The sequence below is a fragment of the Narcine bancroftii genome, chromosome 1 (genome assembly GCF_036971445.1).
Source record: "Narcine bancroftii isolate sNarBan1 chromosome 1, sNarBan1.hap1, whole genome shotgun sequence".
Lineage (NCBI taxonomy): Eukaryota > Metazoa > Chordata > Chondrichthyes > Torpediniformes > Narcinidae > Narcine > Narcine bancroftii.
Window position 1 is genome coordinate 493,648,803 of NC_091469.1, and position 18,144 is coordinate 493,666,946.

An 18,144-nucleotide genomic window follows, 5' to 3' on the forward strand; every position below is an offset into this window, starting at 1 on the left:
TTTCTGTGTTCCAATTAAGATCCCCTCTCATGTTTGATGGCTCTTGGTCCTAACTCCGTGGAATTCAGAAGAATGAGAAGGGACTTCAAATGTTGAAAGGCAAAGTTATTTTCCACAGTAGAGGAGTACAAGACAAGAGGGCACAACTTCAGGATTAACAGATGCGTATTTAAAACAGAAATACAGAGGAATTTCTTTAGCCAGGGACCGGAGAACTTCTGGTATTTGCTACCACAGGTGGCTGTGGTGACCAGGTCGTTGGGTATATTTATGACAGAGATTGATAGGTCAGGTCACTGGTTTGAGTGCTACTGGTACCAGGTAACCCAGTACTACCTGTCGCATGGTCAGGTGGTCAGTGACTAAACCTCTCCCCCACCAGGCTTGCCTGGTGCGGAGGGTTGTTAAACACCCTGCAGGATGTAAAACAAGACCTGTCAAAGGGCGGATGAACCCTTTTGTAAGGTCAATGGCCATCGAGCAAATACGTGCTGTGAAGTTCAGAAAGGGCATCCCTTTCATTGAAGCTTGGTAAGGCCATTCACTGCAACAGATCTTCCCCCAGGCGTCTTGGACCTCACCATGCTGCTGGATCCAAGAGGGTGGGTCTAGACATGTGCAACTCCCTACTCACCTAAATCCATTCACACACACGCTGCTCCTTTCTGAGGAGTGGGTATCCTCATATCAAACACTCCCAAACTAACAGAAGGGAATCATCACCATCCTATGGGATGGAAAACCAGAAGAGATAGATATCTGAATAGTCAGGGTATCAAAGGTTATGGAGAGAATATGGGAGAGTGGGGCTGAGTGGGAGAATGGATCGGCTCATGATGGAACGGCGAGCAGACTATATGGGTTGAATAGCCTACTTCTGCTCCCATATCTTATGGTCTCATCCTTCTATAATTCCAGCCTATTCAAACTCTCCTCATAAATTAACTTCCTTATTTTCAAAATCAACCTGGTGTCTCATGAGGCAAGGTTTGGCATGAAGAAGAGTGAGAGGTGATTTAATCAAGAGCTTCATGATTTTGAGAGGCATAAATAGGGTAGATGGGCAGCACTTTTTCCTGGAACAACTGTAGCAAATCCCAGAGGACATCTTTATGGGAGGGAAAGAAAGTTTAGGGGGAAATGTTGAGGGTATGCATTTTGTTTTATACACAAAGTAGTGGGTGCCTGGAAACTGTGAAGTAGTCAAGTTTTGATTTCCTTCGTACTTCTCTCCAACTACAAGAAAAACATAAAAACTGATGTCACATGAGGCAAAAAGAAAACAAGGCTTTTTCTTAAATGTGCTGTGGCCCCAGGGAGACCATAGGGCCTCCCCGCTGAGAATGGCTGTTCTGTGTTCCAACTTCTCTGTTCGTCTCCAAAGGCAGTATATCCATTCACAAATGTGGAAACCAGCACAAAAGGAAAATGAAGATAGTTCAGTGGGCAGAGCAGCATAGGTGTGAGAAGATAACCGGGAAAAGTGGAGGGGTACAAGTTACAAGTCGATGAACTGTCAGTGCTGACCAGTGAATAGTGATCTGATATTGCTATCACAGATATTGATGAAAGGCGTGCAAAAATCCTTCCTCAACCACCCTTTGGCACTTGTGAGATGTTGAAGCTGCACTCATCCAGGAAACTGGAGTGTTCCACAACACTTCTCATCTCTGACCAGCTCTTGTAGCCACATTGTGAACAAAGAACAGGAGAGCACATGAACAAACCCTTCCCCATGTATCTGTGCCAAACTGATGCCTGCACATGGGGCCAATGGAATGATATCTCTGTGAGTTCCCATCACCCCAATGGATCTCCTCATGACATCATCAATACAAGAAACTCACCTGAAGGAACAAAATTTCACGGAAGGTCCTCTGTAAAAAAAAAAAATCAGGCAGGATCAGGCAGAGCAGAACAAACCTTTCTCTACCTCCCACTACCCAGGGCTGGGTGGCTAGCACAGGGTGGAACTACCCGAATGGGATATGGACAGTAAAGGCTCACTACATACTGAGGCTCCCCTTGCCCCAATGTGGAAATGAAAACACCCTTCCCCTGCTCATGGGAAAAACTAAGAGGGAAACGGGAGGGATTATTCTGGCCAGGAACCCAGAAAGTACATCTACTCTGGCACCCCATCACTGCAGGACTGGGGACACAGCCTCCACAGTTGGGGTCTGATAGTAGCTAGCTATGGGATCTCTAAATCAACGGGACAGTGAGCGTAGCAGTTAGCGCAATGCTATTACAGCACCAGTGGTCAGGGTTTGGATCAGCGCTGTCTGTAATGAGTTTGTACATTCTTCCCATGTCTCCGTGGGTCTCCTCCGTGGGTGTTCTGGTTTCCTTCCACCCTCCAAAAACGTATGGGGATTGTTGGTTAATTTGGGTGTAACTGGGTGCATGGGTTTAAATGACCGGGCTCAGCTTCTTCCATGCTGTAAATAAAATAAAAACACGCAATTCCCACCCTTGTCCCCAAGATACCTGAGCATCTGTCCGGTTTCTGAAGGCTTCAAAGATTTTCTTCACTGCCACGATCTCTCCTGTCTGTCGATCAATTGCTTTCCACACTATTCCATAAGCCTAGAAATGAGATTTACAGATGCATCTGGTTCAACCGTACACTCACTCCCTTCCTGCAGAGACCACATTGCCATTCCAGGCTAGTCCGATTTTCCAGGTCCATATCCTTCTAATCCCTTCCTCTCCATACATCTTTCCAAATGTCTTTTGAGTGTTGTAATTTCTAACATTTCATCTGGGAACTCGTTCCAAATATGGACCATGCTCTAAGGGGAAAAAGTTGCTTCTGAAGTGCCTCTCAAATCTTTACCCCGTCACTTTAAACCTTTCCTTCTCGTTCCAGAATCTTCTCACCTGGGAACATGAATGCTGTGATTTTTGACCCGCTCCACCACCTCCCCTGCATACTGCCCTCTTTACGGAAGGCTTGTCCTCACAGACCTTTCAATGTCCACCCCTCACTTGAAACCTTGGCCTCTAGTTTTAGACTCCACACACTCCCCAAATAGGTTCATCCTCAGCTCCTACATTCCCGTGAAAATAAATCCATCCCATCTCTCTTTATCACTAGTCATCCATTCCAGATGAAATCTTGGGAATCAGACCTGCGCACAATGCTCCAAGCCCAGCCTAAGCAATGCTTTGAACAACTCCAGCAAGATGTTCCAACTGTTGCATTAAATGCCTTTGCCCACGAAAGGAAGCTTCCAAATGTCTTCATCACTGCTCCATCAAAGTGAGTGAGTTTTCCGAGATGTATGGACTTGTTGCAGCCTTGCGCATATTCTTGTGTGAAGCCATCACCACTGATGACTCGCCAGAGGCCACACTTGGGTGTGCACACTAACCAGCCAATTGAGAACAAGGACAACTTCAAGGCCACATGCAAGATGCAGCCAGATTGGTGAACTGTGTCCGGTCAGGTGAGGAGTCCATAAGAGAGGGACACCTAATAAACCCAGAAAGTATGTCTTGCTCAGCTTAACGTTGTTTGATCTTTGTTTATGTCATGGAATTCAATCATTCCTACCTCTGGTGACGTCAACTTATAGACACACCCCGAGGTCCTTCCGTACAACAAACATCAGGATCTCTGTGGTTTAATTTCCTATTACTATTTGAGTTCCCAATATCCTTATTTTATTATTGGTATGTACTCAATAGGGTGAGGAGGTCAGTGATTATTGGCGTGCACTGTAGGGTGAGGGGTTGGTGATTATCGGTGTGTAAGACCGCAGAGCCCACCTCACTGACAAAAGACAAAGGAGGAAAAACCCAACACCCAACCCCAACCCACCAATTTTCCCCTGCAACCGCTGCAACCGTGTCTGCCTGTCCCGCATCGGACTTGTCAGCCACAATCGAGCCTGCAGCTGACGTGGACTTTTACCCCCTCCATAAATCTTCGTCCGCGAAGCCAAGCCAAAGAGAAGAGAAGAGAGAGAAGGTAGGGTGAAGGGTCAGTGATTATCGGTGTTCGGTAGGGTGAGGGGGGGGTCAGTGATTATCAGTCTGTACAGTAGGGTGAAGGGTTGGTGATTATCGGTGTGTACGGTAGAGTGAGGGGTCAGTGATTATCAGTGTGTACGGTAGGGTGAGGGGGTCAGTGATTATCGGTGTTCGGTAGGGTGAGGGGGTAAGTGATTATCGGTGTTCGGTAGGGTGAGAGGGTCAGTGATTATCAGTCTGTACAAGAGGGTGAAGGGTTGGTGATTATTGGTATGTACGGTAGGGTGAGGGGTCGGTGATTATCGGTGTGTATGGTAGGGTGAGGGGTTGGTGATTATCGGTCTGTACAGTAGGGTGAGGGGTTGGTTATCAGTCTGTACCGTAGGGTGAGGGGTTGGTGATTATCGGTGTACAGTAGGGTGAGGGGTTGGTGATTATCAGTGTGTACAGTCAGATGAGGGGGTCAGTGATTATCAGTCTGTATGGTACGGTGAGGGGGTCAGTGATTATCGGTCTGCACACAGTAGAATGAGGGATCAGTGATTATCGGTGTGTACGGTAGGGTGAGGAGTCACTGATTATCGGTGTGTATGGTAGAGTTAGGATTCAGTGGATATTGGTGTATATAGTAGAGTGAGTGGTCGGAGATTATCGGTGTTTACGGTAGTGTGAGGGGTTGGTAATTATCGGTATGGTAGAGTGAAGGTTCGGAGGATATTGGTGTATACAGTAGGGTGAGGGGTTGGATATTATTGGTGTGTTTGGTAGGGTGAGGGGTTGGTGATATTCGTTTTGCAAGATAGGGTGCAGGTTTGGTGGATATTGGTGTAACAGTAGAATGAGGGATTGGTGATTATCAGTGTGTAAGGTAGGGTGAGGGGGTCAGTAATTATCAGTGTGTATGATAGGATGAGGGGTCAGTGATTATTGGTGTGTCCGGAAGGTTAAGGGTTCGGTGGATATTAGTGTTTTCAGTATGGTGAGGGGGTCAGTGATCATCGGTGTGTACCGTAGGGTGAAGGGTCAGTGATTATCAGTGTGTTCAATCAGGTGAGGGGACTTTAGTGGCAGTGGTCAGTGAGATGGGACGGCACAAGCAGTTGGTATTCGGTAGGGAGTACACAGGCAATGGGCAAAGGACAATGCTGGCAGTGGGTCAAGAGGTGAGAGAGGGGCCCGCACTGGTTGTGGGCAGGGCCTTGCATGGACAGCTAGTCGGTGGACATGATCTTAACATAGCAGGTCAATGGCCAGGGGGCCTGCCTTGGCAGTGGGTCAGTGTTTGCAGGGACTGCACCTGCCGTGGGTCAGTGGGCCCATACTGGCAGCAGGTCTGTGACAGTGGCCTGCACTAGCTGGGGTTCAGTGGCCGGGAAGAGGCCTGCAGTGGCAGCTGGTCTGTGGGCAGGGGCCCACACTGGCAGTGGGTAGGGTTGTGGGGCTGGGGAGATTATTGTGCACTTGGGCTTTGTCATCTTTCAGACTCCTGAATTTCTCTTGCAATTTTATCAACTACAAATATTGTTTGTTTCTCCTCAATTTCCAGCACAGAGGGACTTCTAGCTTAGCAGTTAGTGTGATGCTATTACAGTGCCAGAAGCTCGGGTTCGAATCCTGTGCTGTCAATAAGGAATTGTTATGTTCTCCCTGTGTCTGTGTGGGATTTCCTCAGGGTGCTATTGTTTGCTCCCACCCTCCAAAATATACAGAGTTATAGGTTAATTGGGTGGCACAGGTTTAAATTGCCAGAATCAGCTTCTATCGTGTTGTGAAAAAAACCTGGAAGGGCCTCTGCCTCACAGGGCCTGAAACCTGGGTTGGATCTGGATCTCCGTGTCAGTGTGGTGTTCACGTGTGGGTTATGTGACCATGTGAATTTCCCCTGCATATACTCTGCTGATAAGAGCGGGTTCAAGGGGCTAGTCCTAATGCTCACAGCTCTCTTCTTCTTCTTTAGCTTGGCTTCGCAGACGAAGATTTATGGAGGGGTAAAGTCCACGTCAGCTGCAGGCTCGTTTGTGGCTGACAAGTCCGATGCGGGACAGGCAGACACGGTTGCAGCGGTTGCAGCGGTTGGGTGTTGGGTTTTTCCTCCTTTGCCTTTTGTCAGTGCGGTCTTCTTCAAAGGAGGTTGCTGCCCGCCGAACTGTGAGGCGCCAAGATACACAGTTTGAGGCGATATCAGCCCACTGGCGGTGGTCAATGTGGCAGGCACCAAGAGATTTCTTTAGGCAGTCCTTGTACCTCTTTGGTGCACCTCTGTCACGGTGGCCAGTGGAGAGCTCACCATATAACACGATCTTGGGAAGGCGATGGTCCTCCATTCTGGAGACGTGACCCACCCAGCGCAGCTGGATCTTCAGCAGCGTGGACTCGATGCATCACAGCTCTATATAGACCTTAACAACCAGTTAAAGGAGCTGACGGTGTTTCTGAAAAGACACTTTTTTGCTTCTCTTTTCTCCCACTGTAAGGCATGCTGGGCAATGCTCACGGCAACTCTTTAGACCCTTTCATAAAGCCAAAAATCTGAGCATATTTGTAGGTGACACTGAAAATGGCCGTGTGGTGGACCATGAAAATGGTCTTGATGGAGGATTCCAAACTGAAACATCCACCATTCATCTTCTCCCAGTATTAAAATCCTAATTGTTCTCAAAGGATGTATACTGCAGGCTCAACCACCAAAGACTTTTTTTTTTCTTCTTTGGCTTGGCTTCGCGGACGAAGATTTATGGAGGGGGTAAAAGTCCACGTCAGCTGCAGGCTCGTTTGTGGCTGACAAGTCCGATGCTGGACAGGCAGACACGGTTGCAGCGGTTGCAGGGGAAAATTGGTGGGTTGGGGTTGGGTGTTGGGTTTTTCCTCCTTTGCCTTTTGTCAGTGAGGTGGGCTCTGCGGTCTTCTTCAAAGGAGGCTGCTGCCCGCCAAACTGTGAGGCGCCAAGATGCACGGTTTGAGGCGTTATCAGCCCACTGGCGGTGGTCAATATGGCAGGCACCAAGAGATTTCTTTAGGCAGTCCTTGTACCTTTTCTTTGGTGCACCTCTGTCACGGTGGCCAGTGGAGAGCTCGCCATATAACACGATCTTGGGAAGGTGATGGTCCTCCATTCTGGAGACGTGACCCATCCAGCGCAGCTGGATCTTCAGCAGCGTGGACTCAATGCTGTCGACCTCTGCCATCTCGAGTACTTCGACGTTAGGGGTGTAAGCGCTCCAATGGATGTTGAGGATGGAGCGGAGACAACGCTGGTGGAAGCGTTCTAGGAGCCGTAGGTGGTGCCGGTAGAGGACCCATGATTCGGAGCCGAACAGGAGTGTGGGTATGACAACGGCTCTGTATACGCTTATCTTTGTGAGGTTTTTCAGTTGGTTGTTTTTCCAGACTCTTTTGTGTAGTCTTCCAAAGGCGCTATTTGCCTTGGCGAGTCTGTTGTCTATCTCATTGTCGATCCTTGCATCTGATGAAATGGTGCAGCCGAGATAGGTAAACTGGTTGACCATTTTGAGTTTTGTGTGCCCGATGGAGATGTGGGGGGGCTGGTAGTCATGGTGGGGAGCTGGCTGATGGAGGACCTCAGTTTTCTTCAGGCTGACTTCCAGGCCAAACATTTTGGCAGTTTCCGCAAAGCAGGACGTCAAGCGCTGAAGAGCTGGCTCTGAATGGGCAACTAAAGCGGCATCGTCTGCAAAGAGTAGTTCACGGACAAGTTTCTCTTGTGTCTTGGTGTGAGCTTGCAGGCGCCTCAGATTGAAGAGACTGCCATCCGTGCGGTACCGGATGTAAACAGCGTCTTCATTGTTGGGGTCTTTCATGGCTTGGTTCAGCATCATGCTGAAGAAGATTGAAAAGAGGGTTGGTGCGAGAACACAGCCTTGCTTCACGCCATTGTTAATGGAGAAGGGTTCAGAGAGCTCATTGCTGTATCTGACCCGACTTTGCTCCAAAACCACAGGCATATCAAAAATCAAGATACATCTTAGTAAAAGTTTTGAGATAATGACAACCAGCGCACCGGTGGCATCACGAAGAGAGCCTCTGCTTCCTCAGGAGTTTGCGGAGGAGCTAGTGCAGTTGTTCAAGTGAACCGGTACGGACTTGAAGGGCCGACGTGGCCTGTTTCCGTGCTGTAAACGGTTATATGGTTATAAAGGAGGAGATTCTCCGCCCTCACATCGGAAAACTTACCTTGATGAATGCTCCCTGACCAGCTCCAAGGTGCCGACTTCAATCCCTCTCTGAGGGAGTGTCAGCGGTAGAGTGGAACGTTCCACCAAACACTTGGGGTGGGCTGATGAAATTGCGATGACACTGTCAGCCTGCGACCCATCTCTCTCCCACTCACTACCCCCTCAGGGCAGGGGCAGCCGGCGGGGGCCATCAGGGCAGGAGGCGGCTGTGACAGCCCTGCCAGCTGCTCTGGCCTCCAGCACCTCACTGGGCCATCAGGACAATGGCTATCTACCCTACCTGTAATTCCCCCAAGTAGTTGGATCTGTTCTGGGAAATGCAGAGAGGTTACAGCTGCATAGGGCATTATGGGTAATGAAGACAGCCACCACTCGGCACATATCTATGGCATCATGGCACAAGTAGCCATGTTGCCTTAACGCTCCATCATTGCCCCAGCCACCTTCAGGCTGAAAGGGGAGATTGGAGCAAGCTTTCTTGGGCCTGCATGAAAAGGGAAGAAATACCTTTACATTCAGCTTTTAGCCGGCTTCCATGTGGAGGGCAAAAGTTAAATTGTCGATTATCACGTAGGTTAAATTTATAATGCATTATAAGCAATAAATGGAATCTTGAACCTTGAAGATGGTTCGATGTGTTAATTATTCACCGTAAATGACCCCAGGAGGGCAGTCAGTCAACCATAGAACATTATAGCACAAAAACAGACACTTTTGGGGAGGGGGACGTGGGTGGGACTGGCAGGGGGACAGGAAGAGGCAGAGGTACGATGACAGACACTGGGCATACAGGGCTGGCAGGGACGGGTTGGAATGAAGGGCCTGCCCCATCTCCACGACACCCTTCATCCCTCCTCACTGCTGGCCCTCACACCCTCTCCCACCCTGCCCCTAACCCCACTACACTTCACCCCCCCCACTCACTGACCGCGCTCCCTTACACCCCCTCCCCACTTCAGTCCTCACTCCCACTCCTCTCCTTCCCCAACCCTCATCCTCACATCCACCCCCCCCAGGCCCTCCCCCCCCCCCTCCCTGCTGCTCACCCTCACACCCCCCCCGGGCCCTCCCCCCCCCCCTCCCTGTTGCTCACCCTCACCCCCCATCACCCTCACACCCCCCCCCGGGCCCTCCCCAGCCCCCCCCCCGGGCCCTCCCCAGCCCCCCCCCCCCGGGCCCTCTCCAGCCACCCCCCCCCCGGGCCCTCCCCAGCCCCCCCCCCGGGCCCTCCCCAGCCCCCCCCCCCGGGCTCTCCCCAGCCCCCCCCCCGGGCCCTCCCCAGCCCCCCCCCCGGGCCCTCTCCAGCCACCCCCCCCCGGGCCCTCCCCAGCCCCCCCCCCCGGGCCCTCCCCAGCCCCCCCCCCCCGGGCCCTCCCCAGCCCCCCCCCCCGGGCCCTCCCCAGCCCCCCCCCCCGGGCTCTCCCCAGCCCCCCCCCGGGCCCTCTCCAGCCACCCCCCCCCGGGCTCTCACCCCGCTGCCCAGCCGCCGCCGCAGCCGGTACTTGCCGCGGACCCGTTCGTCCACCTCGGCCGCGCTCATCCCGCCGGGCCGGTTACCGGGGCAACGGCAGGAGCCGCGCCTGCGCAGCGCGGACAGTCCGCCTCCTCACGTGACCTCGCACGATGCGGGGACGGCCAGCACCGCGGGGGGGCGCTCGTGTCCCGGCCCTGGCTCCCTGCTCGTGCCCGCGTCTGGCGGCCTTCACTTCAGCAGCACCCGTAGGTGGGGGAACGGCCCATGGGTGCAGACGCTGAGCCGGTCTGGCCCTCACAGCTCAGGGGCTCTGCCCAGGGAACCTCACTGGAGCTGGGCTCACTGATGGCCGAGTTTGACCGAGAGCCCATCACTGGCCACGCACTCTGGGTGAGCACCCATTACCAGGCACCCACTGCTACACCCTCATGGGTGAGCACCCATCGCTGGGGGCCCATTGCCACGCACTCTGGGTGAGGACCCAGTACCAGGCACCCACTGCTACACCCTCATGGGTGAGCACCCATCACTGGGGGCCCATTCCCACGCACTCTGGGTGAGCACCCATTACCAGGCACCCACTGCTACACCCTCATGGGTGAGCACCCATCACTGGGGGCCCATTGCCACGCACTCTGGGTGAGCACCCATTACCAGGCACCCACTGCTACACCCTCATGGGTGAGCACCCATCGCTGGGGGCCCATTGCCACGCACTCTAGGTGAGCACCCATTACCAGGCACCCACTGCTACACCCTCATGGGTGAGCACCCATCACTGGGGGCCCATTCCCACGCACTCTGGGTGAGCACCCATTACCAGGCACCCACTGCTACACCCTCATGGGTGAGCACCCATCACTGGGGGCCCATTGCCACGCACTCTGGGTGAGGACCCATTACCAGGCACCCACTGCTACACCCTCATGGGTGAGCACCCATCGCTGGGGGCCCATTGCCACGCACTCTGGGTGAGGACACAGTACCAGGTACCCACTGCTACACCCTCATGGGTGAGCACCCATCACTGGGGGCCCATTCCCACGCACTCTGGGTGAGCACCCATTACCAGGCACCCACTGCTACACCCTCATGGGTGAGCACCCATCACTGGGGGCCCATTGCCACGCACTCTGGGTGAGGACCCATTACCAGGCACCCACTGCTACACCCTCATGGGTGAGCACCCATCACTGGGGGCCCATTCCCACGCACTCTGGGTGAGCACCCATTACCAGGCACCCACTGCTACACCCTCATGGGTGAGCACCCATCACTGGGGGCCCATTGCCACGCACTCTGGGTGAGCACCCATTACCAGGCACCCACTGCTACACCCTCATGGGTGAGCACCCATCACTGGGGGCCCATTGCCACGCACTCTGGGTGAGCACCCATTACCAGGCACCCACTGCTACACCCTCATGGGTGAGCACCCATCGCTGGGGGCCCATTGCCACGCACTCTAGGTGAGCACCCATTACCAGGCACCCACTGCTACACCCTCATGGGTGAGCACCCATCACTGGGGGCCCATTGCCACGCACTCTGGGTGAGCACCCATTACCAGGCACCCACTGCTACACCCTCATGGGTGAGCACCCATCGCTGGGGGCCCATTGCCACGCACTCTAGGTGAGCACCCATTACCAGGCACCCACTGCTACACCCTCATGGGTGAGCACCCATCACTGGGGGCCCATTCCCACGCACTCTGGGTGAGCACCCATTACCAGGCACCCACTGCTACACCCTCATGGGTGAGCACCCATCACTGGGGGCCCATTGCCACGCACTCTGGGTGAGCACCCATTACCAGGCACCCACTGCTACACCCTCATGGGTGAGCACCCATCGCTGGGGGCCCATTGCCACGCACTCTAGGTGAGCACCCATTACCAGGCACCCACTGCTACACCCTCATGGGTGAGCACCCATCACTGGGGGCCCATTCCCACGCACTCTGGGTGAGCACCCATTACCAGGCACCCACTGCTACACCCTCATGGGTGAGCACCCATCACTGGGGGCCCATTGCCACGCACTCTGGGTGAGGACCCATTACCAGGCACCCACTGCTACACCCTCATGGGTGAGCACCCATCGCTGGGGGCCCATTGCCACGCACTCTGGGTGAGGACACAGTACCAGGTACCCACTGCTACACCCTCATGGGTGAGCACCCATCACTGGGGGCCCATTCCCACGCACTCTGGGTGAGCACCCATTACCAGGCACCCACTGCTACACCCTCATGGGTGAGCACCCATCACTGGGGGCCCATTGCCACGCACTCTGGGTGAGGACCCATTACCAGGCACCCACTGCTACACCCTCATGGGTGAGCACCCATCACTGGGGGCCCATTCCCACGCACTCTGGGTGAGCACCCATTACCAGGCACCCACTGCTACACCCTCATGGGTGAGCACCCATCACTGGGGGCCCATTGCCACGCACTCTGGGTGAGCACCCATTACCAGGTACCCACTGCTACACCCTCATGGGTGAGCACCCATCACTGGGGGCCCATTCCCACGCACTCTGGGTGAGCACCCATTACCAGGCACCCACTGCTACACCCTCATGGGTGAGCACCCATCACTGGGGGCCCATTGCCACGCACTCTGGGTGAGGACCCATTACCAGGCACCCACTGCTACACCCTCATGGGTGAGCACCCATCGCTGGGGGCCCATTGCCACGCACTCTGGGTGAGGACACAGTACCAGGTACCCACTGCTACACCCTCATGGGTGAGCACCCATCACTGGGGGCCCATTCCCACGCACTCTGGGTGAGCACCCATTACCAGGCACCCACTGCTACACCCTCATGGGTGAGCACCCATCACTGGGGGCCCATTCCCACGCACTCTGGGTGAGCACCCATTACCAGGTACCCACTGCTACACCCTCATGGGTGAGCACCCATCACTGGGGGCCCATTCCCACGCACTCTGGGTGAGCACCCATTACCAGGCACCCACTGCTACACCCTCATGGGTGAGCACCCATCACTGGGGGCCCATTCCCACGCACTCTGGGTGAGCACCCATTACCAGGTACCCACTGCTACACCCTCATGGGTGAGCACCCATCACTGGGGGCCCATTCCCACGCACTCTGGGTGAGCACCCATTACCAGGTACCCACTGCTACACCCTCATGGGTGAGCACCCATCACTGGGGGCCCATTCCCACGCACTCTGGGTGAGCACCCATTACCAGGCACCCACTGCTACACCCTCATGGGTGAGCACCCATCACTGGGGGCCCATTGCCACGCACTCTGGGTGAGCACCCATTACCAGGTACCCACTGCTACACCCTCATGGGTGAGCACCCATCACTGGGGGCCCATTCCCACACACTCTGGGTTAGCACCCATTACCAGGCACCCACTGCTACACCCTCATGGGTGAGCACCCATCACTGGGGGCCCATTCCCACGCACTCTGGGTGAGCACCCATTACCAGGTACCCACTGCTACACCCTCATGGGTGAGCACCCATCACTGGGGGCCCATTCCCACGCACTCTGGGTGAGCACCCATTACCAGGCACCCACTGCTACACCCTCATGGGTGAGCACCCATCACTGGGGGCCCATTCCCACGCACTCTGGGTGAGCACCCATTACCAGGCACCCACTGCTACACCCTCATGGGTGAGCACCCATCACTGGGGGCCCATTGCCACGCACTCTGGGTGAGCACCCAGTACCAGGTACCCATTGCTGCCCATTGCCACGCACTCTGGGTGAGCACCCATTACCAGGCACCCACTGCTACACCCTCATGGGTGAGCACCCATCACTGGGGGCCCATTGCCACGCACTCTGGGTGAGGACCCAGTACCAGGTACCCACTGCTACACCCTCATGGGTGAGCACCCATCACTGGGGGCCCATTGCCACGCACTCTGGGTGAGCACCCATTACCAGGCACCCACTGCTACACCCTCATGGGTGAGCACCCATCGCTGGTGGCCCATTGCCACGCACTCTGGGTGAGCACCCATTACCAGGCACCCACTGCTACACCCTCATGGGTGAGCACCCATCACTGGGGGCCCATTGCCACGCACTCTGGGTGAGCACCCAGTACCAGGTACCCATTGCTGCACCCTCATGGGTGACCACCCATCACTGGGGGCCCATTCCCACGCACTCTGGGTGAGCACCCATTACCAGGCACCCACTGCTACACCCTCATGGGTGAGCACCCATCACTGGGGGCCCATTGCCACGCACTCTGGGTGAGGACCCAGTACCAGGTACCCACTGCTACACCCTCATGGGTGAGCACCCATCACTGGGGGCCCATTGCCACGCACTCTGGGTGAGCACCCATTACCAGGCACCCACTGCTACACCCTCATGGGTGAGCACCCATCGCTGGTGGCCCATTGCCACGCACTCTGGGTGAGCACCCATTACCAGGCACCCACTGCTACACCCTCATGGGTGAGCACCCATCACTGGGGGCCCATTGCCACGCACTCTGGGTGAGCACCCATTACCAGGCACCCACTGCTACACCCTCATGGGTGAGCACCCATCACTGGGGGCCCATTGCCACGAACTCTGGGTGAGGACCCAGTACCAGGTACCCACTGCTACACCCTCATGGGTGAGCACCCATCACTGGGGGCCCATTGCCACGAACTCTGGGTGAGGACCCAGTACCAGGTACCCACTGCTACACCCTCATGGGTGAGCACCCATCACTGGGGGCCCATTCCCACGCACTCTGGGTGAGCACCCATTACCAGGCACCCACTGCTACACCCTCATGGGTGAGCACCCATCGCTGGTGGCCCATTGCCACGCACTCTGGATGAGCACCCATTACCAGGCACCCACTGCTACACCCTCATGGGTGAGCACCCATCACTGGGTGCCCATTGCCACGCACTCTGGGTGAGCACCCATTACCAGGCACCCACTGCTACACCCTCATGGGTAAGCACCCATCACTGGGGGCCCATTGCCACGCACTCTGGGTGAGGACCCAGTACCAGGTACCCACTGCTACACCCTCATGGGTGAGCACCCATCACTGGGGGCCCATTCCCACGCACTCTGGGTGAGCACCCATTACCAGGCACCCACTGCTACACCCTCATGGGTGAGCACCCATCGCTGGTGGCCCATTGCCACGCACTCTAGGTGAGCACCCATTACCAGGCACCCACTGCTACACCCTCATGGGTGACCACCCATCACTGGGGGCCCATTGCCACGCACTCTGGGTGAGCACCCATTACCAGGCACCCACTGCTACACCCTCATGGGTGAGCACCCATCACTGGGGGCCCATTGCCACGCACTCTGGGTGAGGACCCAGTACCAGGTACCCACTGCTACACCCTCATGGGTGAGCACCCATCACTGGGGGCCCATTCCCACGCACTCTGGGTGAGCACCCATTACCAGGCACCCACTGCTACACCCTCATGGGTGAGCACCCATCGCTGGTGGCCCATTGCCACGCACTCTGGGTGAGCACCCATTACCAGGCACCCACTGCTACACCCTCATGGGTGAGCACCCATCACTGGGGGCCCATTGCCACGCACTCTGGGTGAGCACCCATTACCAGGCACCCACTGCTACACCCTCATGGGTGAGCACCCATCACTGGGGGCCCATTGCCACGCACTCTGGGTGAGGACCCAGTACCAGGTACCCACTGCTACACCCTCATGGGTGATCACCCATCACTGGGGGCCCATTCCCACGCACTCTGGGTGAGCACCCATTACCAGGCACCCACTGCTACACCCTCATGGGTGACCACCCATCACTGGGGGCCCATTGCCACGCACTCTGGGTGAGCACCCATTACCAGGCACCCACTGCTACACCCTCATGGGTGAGCACCCATCACTGGGGGCCCATTGCCACGCACTCTGGGTGAGGACCCAGTACCAGGTACCCACTGCTACACCCTCATGGGTGAGCACCCATCACTGGGGGCCCATTCCCACGCACTCTGGGTGAGCACCCATTACCAGGCACCCACTGCTACACCCTCATGGGAGAGCACCCATCGCTGGTGGCCCATTGCCACGCACTCTGGGTGAGCACCCATTACCAGGCACCCACTGCTACACCCTCATGGGTGACCACCCATCACTGGGGGCCCATTGCCACGCACTCTGGGTGAGCACCCATTACCAGGCACCCACTGCTACACCCTCATGGGTGAGCACCCATCACTGGGGGCCCATTGCCACGCACTCTGGGTGAGGACCCAGTACCAGGTACCCACTGCTACACCCTCATGGGTGAGCACCCATCACTGGGGGCCCATTCCCACGCACTCTGGGTGAGCACCCATTACCAGGCACCCACTGCTACACCCTCATGGGTGAGCACCCATCGCTGGTGGCCCATTGCCACGCACTCTGGGTGAGCACCCATTACCAGGCACCCACTGCTACACCCTCATGGGTGACCACCCATCACTGGGGGCCCATTGCCACGCACTCTGGGTGAGCACCCATTACCAGGCACCCACTGCTACACCCTCATGGGTGAGCACCCATCACTGGGGGCCCATTGCCACGCACTCTGGGTGAGCACCCATTACCAGGCACCCACTGCTACACCCTCATGGGTGAGCACCCATCACTGGGGGCCCATTGCCACGCACTCTGGGTGAGCACCCATTACCAGGCACCCACTGCTACACCCTCATGGGTGAGCACCCATCACTGGGGGCCCATTGCCACGCACTCTGGGTGAGGACCCAGTACCAGGTACCCACTGCTACACCCTCATGGGTGAGCACCCATCACTGGGGGCCCATTCCCACGCACTCTGGGTGAGCACCCATTACCAGGCACCCACTGCTACACCCTCATGGGTGACCACCCATCACTGGGGGCCCATTGCCACGCACTCTGGGTGAGGACCCAGTACCAGGTACCCACTGCTACACCCTCATGGGTGAGCACCCATCACTGGGGGCCCATTCCCACGCACTCTGGGTGAGCACCCATTACCAGGCACCCACTGCTACACCCTCATGGGTGAGCACCCATCGCTGGTGGCCCATTGCCACGCACTCTGGGTGAGCACCCATTACCAGGCACCCACTGCTACACCCTCATGGGTGAGCACCCATCGCTGGTGGCCCATTGCCACGCACTCTGGGTGAGCACCCATTACCAGGCACCCACTGCTACACCCTCATGGGTGAGCACCCATCACTGGGGGCCCATTGCCACGCACTCTGGGTGAGCACCCATTACCAGGCACCCACTGCTACACCCTCATGGGTGAGCACCCATCACTGGGGGCCCATTTCCACGCACTCTGGGTGAGGACCCAGTACCAGGTACCCACTGCTACACCCTCATGGGTGAGCACCCATCACTGGGGCCCATTCCCACGCACTCTGGGTGAGCACCCATTACCAGGCACCCACTGCTACACCCTCATGGGTGACCACCCATCGCTGGTGGCCCATTGCCACGCACTCTGGGTGAGCACCCATTACCAGGCACCCACTGCTACACCCTCATGGGTGACCACCCATCACTGGGGACCCATTGCCACGCACTCTGGGTGAGCACCCATTACCAGGCACCCACTGCTACACCCTCATGGGTGAGCACCCATCACTGGGGGCCCATTGCCACGCACTCTGGGTGAGGACCCAGTACCAGGTACCCACTGCTCCACCCTCATGGGTGAGCACCCATCGCTGGGGGCCCATTCCCACGCACTCTGGGTGAGCACCCATTACCAGGCACCCACTGCTACACCCTCATGGGTGAGCACCCATCGCTGGTGGCCCATTGCCACACACTCTGGGTGAGCACCCATTACCAGGCACCCACTGCTACACCCTCATGGGTGACCACCCATCACTGGGGGCCCATTGCCACGCACTCTGGGTGAGCACCCATTACCAGGCACCCACTGCTACACCCTCATGGGTGAGCACCCATCACTGGGGGCCCATTGCCACGCACTCTGGGTGAGGACCCAGTACCAGGTACCCACTGCTACACCCTTATGGGTGAGCACCCATCACTGGGGGCCCATTCTCACGCACTCTGGGTGAGCACCCATTACCAGGCACCCAATGCTACACCCTCATGGGTGAGCACCCATCGCTGGTGGCCCATTGCCACGCACTCTGGGTGAGCACCCATTACCAGGCACCCACTGCTACACCCTCATGGGTGAGCACCCATCACTGGGGGCCCATTGCCACGCACTCTGGGTGAGGACCCAGTACCAGGTACCCATTGCTGCACCCTCATGTGTGAGCACCCATCGCTGGGGGCCCATTGCCACGCACTCTGGGTGAGCACCCATTACCAGGCACCCACTGCTACACCCTCATGGGTGAGCAGCCATCACTGGGGGCCCATTGCCACGCACTCTGGGTGAGGACCCAGTACCAGGTACCCATTGCTGCACCCTCATGTGTGAGCACCCATCGCTGGGGGCCCATTGCCACGCACTCTGGGTGAGCAA

At 56.5% G+C, this 18,144-nt stretch overlaps 1 protein-coding gene across 1 annotated transcript in view; it reads right to left on the reverse strand.

Annotated features, from left to right (window-relative positions):
* mapk15 (mitogen-activated protein kinase 15) overlaps positions 1 to 9,745 on the reverse strand; it is a 112,970-nt gene extending 103,225 nt beyond the window's left edge. Inside the window, exons 1-3 of the mRNA XM_069915165.1 lie at positions 9,643 to 9,745; positions 2,491 to 2,589; positions 1,848 to 1,877 (exon numbers count right to left, since the gene is read on the reverse strand). Coding sequence (XP_069771266.1) covers positions 1,848 to 1,877; positions 2,491 to 2,589; positions 9,643 to 9,711 — 198 coding nt within the window. The 5' untranslated portion in view covers positions 9,712 to 9,745. The remainder of the gene's footprint in view (positions 1 to 1,847; positions 1,878 to 2,490; positions 2,590 to 9,642) is intronic.
* Positions 9,746 to 18,144: the final 8,399 nt, after the last annotated feature.